The sequence below is a fragment of the Cavia porcellus genome, unplaced genomic scaffold (genome assembly GCF_034190915.1).
Source record: "Cavia porcellus strain 051 isolate PalLab524CR breed Dunkin Hartley unplaced genomic scaffold, mCavPor4.1 scaffold_5, whole genome shotgun sequence".
In the NCBI taxonomy this organism is placed as follows: Eukaryota; Metazoa; Chordata; class Mammalia; order Rodentia; family Caviidae; genus Cavia; species Cavia porcellus.
Window position 1 is genome coordinate 50027177 of NW_026947488.1, and position 13075 is coordinate 50040251.

General features: G+C 37.4%; 1 protein-coding gene and 1 non-coding gene across 9 annotated transcripts in view; one reads left to right on the top strand and one right to left on the bottom strand.

Annotated features, from left to right (window-relative positions):
* Window positions 1-13075, bottom strand: part of Ebf4 (EBF family member 4) — a 65738-nt gene that overhangs the window by 38491 nt on the left and 14172 nt on the right. For all 8 annotated transcript variants that reach the window (XR_010047538.1, XR_010047536.1, XR_010047537.1 and 5 more), the window contains exon 7: window positions 12540-12608. Coding sequence is in view for 4 of the 8 variants with exons in the window: in XM_063248791.1 (XP_063104861.1) it covers window positions 12540-12608 (69 nt within the window). In the remaining 4 variants the exon portion in view is untranslated. The remainder of the gene's footprint in view (window positions 1-12539; window positions 12609-13075) is intronic.
* Window positions 6510-6635, top strand: LOC111753543 (small nucleolar RNA SNORA28). The gene has a single exon (XR_002788320.1). It is a non-coding gene; the product is annotated as a small nucleolar RNA SNORA28 (small nucleolar RNA).

Genomic DNA, 13075 nt, shown 5'->3' on the forward strand with positions numbered 1-13075 from the left:
TGTTTCTTTGTGAGAGAATTCTTTTAGTCTACATCTTGTACACTAAATAATTACTTTGAAGATAATGATACAGCGTATTAACACTGTTATTTTCTGATTGTTTTGCTATAAAATTTTGTTTTTTTATAAAATAAAAAGAAAATGAATGGTTGGAAAAAAGATATCAGAGACAAACACAACTAAATTTAAGTTGAGACAGTCTATAAATAATATCAGATAAAGTAGAAATAAGCACTGATAAAAAAGCTTAATTCAGGAGAAATTTACAAGATTTTAAAAAGCTAATCCACACTTAATAAAATAGTCAATAATATGTATGTATAAAAATATTTGGAACACAGTGATAAGCCAAAAATTCATGTGGGAGAGTATTTCTCATCTCTCAAATTTTTTTTTTGTCTTTTTCTTTTTTATCAGTACCAGGGATCGAACTCAACGACTGTCTGCTTGCAAGGCAGGCGCTTATGCCGCTGAGCTAAATCCCCAGCCCTTCATCTCTCAATTTTTAACAGGTTGAGTGGAAAGTGATAAGTAAAGATACATCTCTTTAAATTTATAACAACTGAGGCAGAAATTCATAACAAAAGATAACTAGGAAAACACTACATTTGGAAATTAAAAAATAAGGGCTGGGGATTTAGCTCAGCAGCATAAGCGCCTGCCTTGCAAGCAGACAGTCGTTGAGTTCGATCCCTGGTACTGATAAAAAAAAAGAAAAAGACAAAAAAAAGAAATTAAAAAATAAGTTTCTGTTTCTAGCCAAGATGGAGTTATAGAGACCACATTTATTTGCATCCTGAAATCAAAAAGAAAACAAGACAAACTACATGAAACATTATTTAAGACAATAAATATCAGACAAAAAAGGCAGTGATTCCTGGGAAATGGGAAATAAATCAGATGAACCTCAAGTATGTCCTAGCATACTGCTTGGAAAATTTCCAGGATATGCCACAGTAGACTTGTAGAGGTGAGAATACAGAGCTGAAAATCCAGGAAGAACAAGGTAGGTAGGCTTCATTAGACAGGGTACTGGAAAGGAAGGAGCTGTGTACAAAGAGAATCACAGAGATATGGAAGAATGCCATGAGTTAAGGAGTACTGATCGGTGCACGCATGTGAGGAAACTGTACAAGGCTGGGCACCGAGTCACTTGAAAGGAATGTATGCATCAGTCCTAGTACTCACATAGGGACAAGAATAGTGCTCATTTCTACGAACCAGACGGGTGAAAAAAATCAGAATCCATAAAGCATGGGGTAGAGTACTCAGAAAGATCTTATTTTAGTAGTGCAGAATAATTAGTTCCAGACTGTTACTGTGGATCCATCTAATAAAGCATAAAAGCAAGGCTAAAAATGATAAAGCTGTTTCCAAGTAATGTAACTGCAACCTAGAGCAAAGCTCAAGATTTACCTGAACACAAAGATATCTACTGACTAATAAAACAAATTCACAATACTTGACACCCTATTACAGATTACCAGACAGGCCAAATGAGGAAAAGCAAACAAACAAACATCATCAACAACAAAATCCGTAACAAAGAGAATAATCAACAATTGTTATGGCTTGGGCCAGTGATATAGCTCAATGGCACAGCACCTGCCTGGGAAGAGCAAGGTCCTGAATTCAATTCCCAACCTCCCCTCCCACCAATCGTTATTGTTTATATGTAGATGTTTGCCCCAAAGACTCATATAGTCATAGCTGGATGGACCTAGATTGTGTGCTGCTACGATGAAGAGTGTGTGATTACTCAATTAGTCCACTGATTGATGTGGCCTAGTTCTGGGTGTGGTAACAGGAAGGTGCACCCTGGGTGTGAGACTATCTGCCTTAAGGGTATGTAGCTTGGGTCTGAGGGACACAGGGCTGCTGTTGCAGCTTGCTGCTACTCTTCTCTATTTTGCTGCTTTCTGCCTGCCATGAACTATTTCTCCTGTGTGATGCCTCTCTGCCATACAAACCTACCTTAGAACCAGTCAACTGTGAAGTGAAACCTCTACAGACTGGGAGCTACAATAAATCTTTCCTCCATTAAGTTTGGGTGTTGAGTATTTTGTCCTGACAACAAGAAAATTAACAAGGCAATAATCAATCGACGCTGATCCAGAACAGATACAGATGTTACAATCAGTGGATGAAGGACTTCAGAGGTGATTATAACTATATTTTGTGTATTCAAAAATTAAAACAAAGAAAGGGAAGATACAGACACAAATCCAACTTGTAGAGATGAAACTACAATGTCTTAGCATGGCTATAATCCTAGCACTTAGGAAGATGAGGTGAGTTTGAGACCAGCCTGTACTACAAAATGAGTTCAAAGCCAGGCTGAACTATGTAGAAAGGCACTGTCTCACACAAACAAACAAACCCAAAATATCTTATGTTTAAAAATACATATAATGAGATTAATGAGATAGTGCGGAAGACAAGATTAGTGAACTCAAAGGCATAGCAGTAGGAAGTATGTAAAATAAACACAGAAAAATATTAATAAAAAAGAGTGTCAGTGAATTGCAGAAAAACTGCAACAGTCTAATATATGAATATCTGGAGTCCTCGAAGGAAATGAAGAAAGAAAAAATATTTGAAGAAATAATAGTCAAAATCTTTCCAAATGTCATGAAAACTTTAAATTTACAGAATCAAAAATATTAATTCAATGAAAGGACAAGGAACATGAATAAAATTTCATAAATGTACTTCATAATCAAGTTGCTCAAAATGAATACTAAATAGAAAACCCTAAATTCAGCCAAAAATAGGAGATAGGTTATGTGCAGAGGAACAAAGGTAAGGATGATGAGAAATTTCTTAGATTTCCCAGTACACAGACACACACACAGACACACACACACACACACACACACACACACACACACACCAAGACAGAGAGACAGAGAAAAGGGAGGGAGAGAGAGAGAGACAGGGAAAGAGGAAAGATGCATGAAAGTTAATAGTGGAGCAACATTCTTAAGAACAAAATTAAACAACTGTTAATCTAGTTTTATACCCAGCAAAAATATCTTTCAAGAACAACATATGACTTATCGAAGGATGTCCTTCCAGGCATAAGAAAAATGATAGCAGATGGAAATGTAGAAGAGCAGAAAGAAATAAAAAGCACTACATATGCTAACTAACTGGAGAAATCTATATTTTTCAGAAGATTTAAATATCTTTAAAAATTTATTAAACAATGTCAACTGCATTGGATTTTATAACACATAAAAATAAAATTCATGACAGCAATAGTATACTAAGCATAAAGTGGTATAATTGGAGGTAAGTTGCAATAAGTTTAAAATATATACTATGGGGCTGGGGATTTAGCTCAGCGGCATAAGCACCTGCCTTGTAAGCAGGCAGTCGTGAGTTCGATCCCTGGTACCGATAAAAATGAAAAAAGACAAAAAAAAAAAATATATATATATATATATATATACTATAAGCTCTAAATAAATAACTGAATAGCAAAATATAGTTTTATTAATAAGCCATCATAGAAAATAAATAAAATATTTAATAATAAAAGTGGAATAATCTAAAAGAAAGCAAAAAAGAAAAGAAAAGACAAAACAGGGGAACAAAGAAGAGACAGAATGAATGGGAAGCATTTTTCAGGACAAATATCAACATACTAGGCATGGAGATACTTGGTTTTAAACCCAGCATCTGAGAGGCTAAGGCAGGAGCATCCTGAGTTTACCAATAATACTACAGGATCTTAGATATTAAGTAAAAGAGAAGATACTACCATAAATAATTTTAGGCTGACAGATTCAATAATTTATAAGAAATGAATATATTCTTCAAAAGACATAAATCAATCAAGTCTTATCCATGAAGAAGTAGATAACCTCTTATGTCTATTAGATTGTAGTTAAAATCCTTCCCACAAAGAAAACTTCAGGTTCAGAGGGCTTCACTGGTGAATTCCAGCAAACACTAAAGGAGAAGATAATAACAATTCCACACAAACTCTCTCAAAAAATTGAAGAGGAGAAAATTATTTCCCAACTAAGACAAATGATGCCAACATTAACCTGACACCAAAATTAGACCAAAAAATGATAAGGAAACTGTAAATATCTGTCATGAACACAGATGCAAAACTTCTAAACAGGGCTGGGGACATAATTCAGTGGCTCAGTGCCTGACTGGCAAGTGTGAGGTCATGAGTTCGAGTCCTAGTACCAAAAACAAAAACAAACAACAAAGTTCTAAACAAATGTTTATTAAACTGAATCCAGTAGTGCATAAAAAGATATGTCATTATTAAATCTCATTTGGGAAATGTAGGGTTGGTTTAATACTATACCCAAAAATTTCACCGTATTAAATTGTAAAAGAATAAAAACATATGATCAACTCAATAGATGCAGAAAATTCATTAACGAAATACAACACCCACCCCAATTTTAAAAAAATTATCAGTAATTAAAATAGGAAGGTACTTCTTTAACCTGACTAAGGGCATTTATGAAAAAACTATCACTAACATCATATATAACGAAATATATATAATATAATATAATAATATAATATAAGCCTGAATGCTTTCGTCAGGAGCTAGACAGATACCCATTCTCACTACTCCCATTCAGCACTCCCCAGGAAAGCCAGCCAGTATGGTCAGGCAAGAAAGATAACAAAAAGGCATGTAGAATAGAAAGGAACACATAAAGTCTCTTGACTTACAGATAACATGATTACCAATGAAGAAAATCTCATGAAATTTTTAAAAGACTGCTAGAGCAGTAAGTGAGTTTACATGGCAACAGGCTACAGGAGCAATTAAAAAACATTCTAGATTTAGAAACTATCAGAAATTAGAATTTAAAATAATGGGTCTGGGATATAGCTCAGTGGTACAAGTGTCTATCTGGCAAGTGCAAGGTCCTGAGTTTGATTTCTGGTACCAAAAAAAATTTTTTAAATAACATGTATGAAAGCATGAAAATAATGAAATAGGGATAAATCTAAACAAAGAATGTGAAAGATCTGAGCACTGAAAACTGCAAACTACTGTTGAGAGAGATTAAGGAAGAGCTAAATAAATGGACAGATATGCTTTGTTCATAGAAGACTTGAAATTGTTAAGCTATTAATTCTTCAAATTTATATAAAATTTAATGTAATCCCAGGCAAAAATCTCAGTGGGCCTTCCCTTCTTTCCTTCTTTCCATTTTGTAAAAACTGACAAGCTAAACCCACATTCATATGAAATAAGCTGATACATATATACACAACGTATTTTCCACACAGGAGCAAAAGCAATGTAATGGAGAAATGAGAGCTTATGAACTAACTATACAAAAAAAGCCCAGTAATCAATAAAGAAAAAAATGCCTTGAATCCATAGCTTTCATCATCTGTAAAGACTAACTTAAAATGGATCGTGAACTTAAAATGGAAAGCCAGACTACGAAACGTCAAAGGGGAAAATGTCAATAACTTTGGATTATGCAAAGACACCTTAGCTATGACACCAAATATACCATTTGCAAACAAACAAAAAAAACTTACAGGGAGAAAAGTTAAAAAGGGTATATCTGATAAAGCACTTGGGTCTATAGTATATAAAAAACCTCTACAACTCAGTACTAAGAAAAATTCCGAGTTACAAAAAGGGGTGGTGGCAAAGATTTGAACAGCTGTTTTACTAAAGAAATATGGGTAGGAAATAGGCACATGTAAAAATGTTCAATATCATTAATCTTTAGGGATAGACAAATTAAAAGAAAAATGAGCTGGTACTATGCACCTGCTAGTAGTGGAATAGCTAAAATTACAGAGCGGTCATTCTGAATTTTGATGGAGATGCACAGAAACTAATTGCTCATATACTGATAGAAGGACTGTAGAAGGATGTAGAAGTGCTCTGGAAAACAGGCTGTTTCTTATAAAATTAAAAATGCTCTTAGCATATGATCCAGCCACTCCACTCCTAGAAGAAATAAAATCATTCATCTACACAAAACAAGACTTGTAATTGAATGACTATAAAGTATTAGTTTTAATACCCAAAACAATGGGGGAACACCCTAAATGTCTATCAAAAGATGAAGTGGAGAAGCATATTTTACCACATTTGTACAGTGAAACACTACTCGACAATATAAAGAAATGAATAATTAGCACATACAACATGGATAACCCAGAAATGGTGGCACATATCTATAATCCCAGCACTCGAGAGGCTGTGGCAGGAGGATCATAGTGAAGAGGCCATTGGCTACAGAATGAGTTCAAGGGCACTGGAAACTACATAGTGAGATCCTGTCTCAAGAAACCTCCCCAAAACAAATAAACCAAAACAACAACAACAAAAAAAAAAACCAAAACCCATGGATAAATCTCAAAAACAATTATGATGAGTGGAAAAGTGTGACTGCATGCATATATCAAAACTTTTCAAATTGTACTCTCTATGAAATTTCATTATACATAAATTATACCTAAGAAAATCTATTAAATTAAGATTAAGGAAATAGTGCAAGCAACATTCTGTGTCAGATTATCAAAATAGTCTGTCACAATTTGAGCTTGCTACAGCAAGAAAGTCTAACCTATTCTGGCACTCTCCTTTCTGTGAGACAGGCCGTTACATAGACTGAAACAAGTTAAAAAAAAAAAAGATTGAGGAAATACACTTCTATTGTCCATGTACTGAAAGAAAAATCATTGCAGATATTCAATTATACTTGGAGCTGAGTGATAATGAAAATATAAAATATGAAGATGTGAGACAAAGGGAAAGAAGAATTTTAAGAAAATTGTAGCTTTAAGTAATCATATTTACAAAGAAGAAGGTAAAAAACTAAACATCCAACTTAAGAAGTCAGAAAAGGACAAAATAAACCCAATTAAAGAAGAAAAATATCAAAGATGAATGCAGGCATTAATGAAAAATAAATGCATACACCTGTGATCTCAGCTATTCAGGAGGCTGAGGCAGAAAGATGCAAATTCAAGGTCAACCTGGCCAATTCAGCAAAACCCTGTCTCAAAATAAAGTAAAATAAAATAAATCAATATAAAATGGACTAGAGATATAGCTTCCTGGTAGAGCACTTGCCTAGCACGCATGAAACCCTGAGTTTAATCACCAGGACCTCCACACACACACACACACACACACACACACACACACACACACACACACACAAAACTGATAAAGCTAAAAGTTATAGAAATAACATGCAATGACAAATTACTAGAAAAACTTATCAAGGACAAAGATAACACAAAGGTATCAGTAATGGAAGATGTCACAGACACAGCGGAGATAAAAAAAATACCAAGATCATCTTTATGGAAGTAAGCTTGAAAATTTAAGTACAGGGAGCTGGGAGTTTAGCTCAGCGGTATAAATGTCTGCTTGGCAAACACGAGGTTGTGAGTTTGAGCCCCGGTACCAAAACAAAAACAAAAACCTTAAGTACAGTGTGAAAATTCCTTTAAAAATTACACCTATAAAAACAGAATAAAAAGAAATAAAGGCCTGAATAGTTTAATGACTTTTAAAGGGATTTAAAAAATAGGATCAACGGTTGAAAAATTCTCTCCCTTTATCCCTACAAACTTGAGGCAAACTTTCTAGGAATGAATTCATTCAAATTCATACAAATTCATTCAGCAAATAGTAAGAGAACACACCCACACACCCCAGTTAGTTATTTGAGGTTGGCAAACCACTGATTGGCAGAAATATACAAAGACATAAGAAAAGAGAATTACCAATAAATCACAGATGAACATAACAGCAAAAAGCTTAAATACACTATTGGCCAAGCAAATACTGCAGCATATACAGATAGTAAATCGTTATTGATTTTGATATCATGTGAAATTAAGTAGAAGAAAATCCAGTGATGTAATTCAGTATATTAATGGATGAACTGATCAACTCGTTACATGTAGAGAAAAGTAGCATATGAAACTCAACATAGGGTTAAAAAGAAAAACAACCTTTCTTAACCTCGTGAACCATACCCACCAAATAGTTATGGTTAACCACCTTTTTAGTGATAAAACACTTGAAACATTTTCTTCTTGGCCAGGCATGGTGGCATACACCTGTAATCCCAATACTAGGGAGGCTGAGGCGGGAGGGTCATTGCAAGTTGGAGACTAGCCTGGGCTACAAAGTGAGCTCAAGGCCAGCCTGAACTGCATAGTGAGACCCTGTCTCAAAAAGACAAAAAAAGGAGAAAAAGAAAGAGAAGGAGGGGGAGAGAGGAAGAGGAAGAGAAAAAGGAAGACAAAGATGAAGACAAAGACGAAGACGAAGATGAAGATGAAGAAGAACTGGGGACAGAGCTTACTTAGTGACACAGTGCCTGCCTGGCAAGCGCAAGGTCCTAAGTTTGAGTCCCAGTGCAAAGAAAAAAAAAAACATCATGACTCCAGTAGACGAAAAAGATCTGTTAAATGAAACAGAGTAAGGAAAATAGTGAAAAATTCAGTAGCATCGTGGTATGTGCAATATGATATCCTAAAAAGGATCGGTGTCTGGAATCTTTGAAGGATCACTAAAACAAAATGAAAATCCAAACTGTTAAGAAAAATTAAGTTGGGAGTAGTGACATATGCATGTAATCTCAACTCTGAGAAGCTAGGCAGGGGAACTGAATTCCAGCCTAGCATTTGCAACTTTGTGACACTCTGTTTCAAAAAACAAAAAGGGGTTGGGAGTGGGGATATAACCCCAGTGTGACCGTCTCTGATTCAACCCCCAGTACCAGAAAAACAAAAACAAAAATGAAACCTGTTAACAACAACAACAAAAAATGGGCAGAAGACTTGACTTTAGCATACACTAAACTGAGGTAATATAAATGCCACTAAACAAATAAAAAGATCTTTAATGTCATTGCCAATTAGGAAAAAGGAAACTAAATTGACCACAAAATTACCTGTACACTTGCTAACATTAAGAAGTTTGACACTATCAGCTGTTAAGAGTGTGGAGTAACAGGAACACAGCCCTGAGGGCGAGCGATTGCTTAGCACAACCATCTTGGAAAACAGTTTGATGTTAATTTGTAAAGTTGATCATGTGTGCATCCCATGACCTGGCAAGTCCGTCCTAGTTCATATTCTAAACAAACTTTTTCAAATTAGATACAAAAATGTTCACAGCAGCTTTGTTTACAGTAACAAAACCACAATAAATAAACTACAGCTAAGTACCACAACATAGATAAGTTTTAGAAATGTAATGCTGGCTGGAGATTTAGCTCAGCAGCACAAGTGCCTGCATGGCAACCTGCAAGGTTGTAAGGTTGATCCCAGGTAACAAAAAAGAAAGAAAGAAAAAAAGAAAGAAACAAACAAACAAATATAATGCTAAATTTAAAAAGAGTACTACAGAAGATTCCTATAACATGATAGTCATTTTTAAAAAGTTAAATGCAACCACAATGGTACAATATATTATTTAGGAATCATATAACCTGTGGTAATTTATTTTTTAAAAGATGAAGTTATGCTAAAGACCAAAATTCATTTTATCTTTACAAAAACGGTAGGCGGTGGTATGAAATTGGAGGAAATTTGCTTCAGCAATGTTTTGAATGCTCTGGCTTCAATAGAGATTTTAATGTTCTAATTTAAGTTTTTTGGTAGCTCATAGGTATATACTGATTATTATGCTTCATGATTTCTATTTGCTATCTATTCTTTTGTATCATATAGGACACAAAAACAAATTTTTTCACATGGATTAAATAAAACCATAAAAGTGCTAGAAGAAAGCATAAGATACATGTTTAAAAATAATCAGGGTTAGGGGGATAGCTCAGTGGCAGAATGCTTGTCTAGCATATGTGAAAATGGATTCACTGATCTGCAGAATCTAAAGAATAAGATAAAATAATTTTGGAATGGTAAAATGCTTTCTAAAATAACAAAACCCTAGAGTGCTTAAAAGATGGAGGGACTGGGCAAAGTTCACCAGAGGCACAGTTAAAAGGCACTGACCAACTAGAAAACACACATACCACCCATGGCTCTGGCTTCCCTCTGAACTGCATGGGCAGCTTCTTATTCTCCCGGGCCTGTTTCACATCTCCATGACCTCTGCATACCCAGGATTTGGCACTTAGAGTCCTACTGATTCCTTTCAATACTCACTGCCTCAATGACTTCATTTAGTCAAATTTGTTTTAAGGGCTCTGAACTTTTTTTTTTTTTTTGTCTTTTTCCTTTTTATCAGTACCAGGGATCGAACTCACGACTGCCTGCTTGCAAGGCAGGCGTTTATGCCGCTGAGCTAAACCTCCAGCCCCAGGCTCTGAACTTTCTGTTGGGAACCATACTCATGTCTTTAGCTTCTTTCTTAACACATCTACCTGCACACTTAGTAAGTGTTTTAAACAAAACTCAATCCAAAATCAGAGTCCTAAACTTTTTCCCTGCAAACTTGCTCTGCTCCAAATGTCAGTAAACTTTAAGCTTCTAAGTTGATAGATCTGAAACTCTGGGTGATGTCCCTGACTTTGAGCACCCCCAAAATTCAACCTTCCCTGTAAGACCCCTAGTCTCAGTCTCCATCGTCTCTTGCTTGGATTCCTGCAATGGCTTCCTAGGCTGCCTAACTCATCTTCCTACCTGGAACAAGGTTGCCATCAACACAGCAGCTAGAACGGCCTTGCTAAAATGTGTCAGATCTTATCATCCTCAAAATCCTCTAAGGCTTCCATGTTCTCCAAAACAAAAGTGAAAGTTCCTGCAGCGTCCCCACGCACAGCCCACACGCAGCCTACAAGGCCCTGCATGGTCTAGCCTTCCTCCTTCCCCACCCGTTACTTCAGACAGCAACTCTGTCTGTCCCCTGGACTCCAGCCATCTGGCTGCTTTGCTGACCCTTGAGCACACCCGACACACTCATGCAAAGGACATTCTTCCAACAGATACGTAACCGACTTGCTCTTTTTCTTCCTTCAGGTCTTGGTGCAAACGTTCTTTCAGTGAAGCCTTAAATCCTCTAACCATGCAATACCCTAGGCACTCCTTGATCTTCCTAATAGCTTCATTTTTCTCCTTCACACTGCCACCATATAACGTGCCACAGGTTTTGTTCATTTAGTTCGCTTACGTCTATCTCCCCTTATCAGACTGTAAGCCCAGGAACCCAAGACATTATGTCTATTTTGCTCATTGCTTAGTTTATAGTGTATATAGGAAGACCATAGCATGGAAGAGATGCTAAAAAATTATTGAACAAAGAAAAAAATACTGGGGAACACAGATTCTAAAAAATTGTTGGTATGAATGCAATTGGTATAACCTCTACAGAGGGCAAATTGGCAATAACTATCAAAATTGCAAGTGCATATGTCATTTGACCCAGCAATTCTCCTTTCAATAATATCCTTCATAGAAATTTACAGGTGTGTGAAATGACACATGGACCAAATAATTCATTTCAGCACTTTTTTATCCATGAAAACAGCCTGAATGTGCAGCAATAGCAGACCATTTAAAGAAATTATGATGCATCCATACAATGGAATCTTTTGCAGTAGCAAAAAAGAATGAGAAAAAAAAAAAAGAGTAAGGAGATTTCTGTCGGGATATAAGCCCAGAGATATTTTTCAGAGAAAAAGGTGCTGAAAATGTATTTAGTATGTCATCAATTTTATAAAACTAAGGGGAAAGGAGCAAAAAGAATGCACAATAGACCTGTATCTCCTTGTACATGCGAGGACTATTTCAGGGCAGCTACACAAGAAAATCATAGCAATGGTTTCTTACTTGGAGAGGAAAGGATGGGCAGGAAACAGAGTAGAAGACATTTCCTGTAAACCCTCTCAAACATCTTGCAATGTTACATTTTGTGAATGTTTTATCTGTCTGTTAATAGGAGAATAAGGTATGGCTTATGCTCCCATATGGCATGATATTTAAGATACATTGTTGCCAAGAAAGTAAGGTACAACAGAGTGTGTAGAGCGTGCTAGCCATGGGGAAGGCAGGCTGAGTTTTCTGTATTTATACTTTCCTACCTTTTGAGTTTTATACTTTATGCATTTCCTACAAAAATAATTTTAAAAGGAAAATCACAATGAGCTAGTGCATTTTCACGTGTGTCACCTGGACAGGACTTGCTAGGACAAAACCCTGACAAGTGTTCCCTGCTTCTCCAGTGACGGCAGCATACATTGAGAAAAGTAAAAGTACGCAGAGGTCCGAGGGCCAGGCTCTCGCTGACAGCTGGGACCTCTGGACTCTCTGTAGCCTCCCCTGGGTGCTAGTCTACGTCTTCCCTTCCTGCCCCTGCTTGTAAACTCACCTCCTACAGCCCCCTGACCTTCCCTGACCTGCCAGGTAGTCAGGGCAGCAGCTCCAGCAAGCTGGCCATCAGAGCTTTCATTCAGGGGTGCTGGCTGGTGCCCCCCGCCCCGGCCTTGTTCCAGGCAGCTTCTCTCTGGGATGCTGTGCTCCTCCCTCAATCCCCCTTGGTCCCAGGGCAAACACCGTCCATCTCCATGGCCTCTCCAGGCCCCTCCCTGAGCCTGTACCTGTCAATAATGACCGGATCTGAGGGCGTCTCATTCCGGTTGCCACAGCTCTTCCGGTCACAGCACCGGCTGAAGGAAAGATGAGGAGGGAGGAGGAGGAAGAAACAGTGAAAGTGTGTGTGCTGGGGACGGCCCTGGGGGTGTACCAAGGTCCTGACTCTCAGGTGTGGGATCCCTGGGTGCAGGGACCCATCCCAGGGGCCTGGGGCAGGGAAGGGGAAGTGAGAGCCCCAGCAGGGATCTGGACAGCCCAGTCCCAGGGACAAAGTTGGGCAGGAAACCCTTGTCCCCAAAGCACATTGCTTCTGGAGGACCCCAGAACAGGCAGTGGGCCACCTACAAGGTCTCCCTCTCTGTACTTTGTGGAAGCACTGTCTACACAAACAAAAAGCTCAAATTGGGAACATGCAGCTCATATGGGATCCCAGAGTAAACCTGTCAGTGGAACTAGCATCCAAACCAAGAAATCCTGCCGGACCAGCACCCCAAAGCCTCTGCACATCGCTCCTTTCCCTGAAGGTGGCCACCATCCCAGC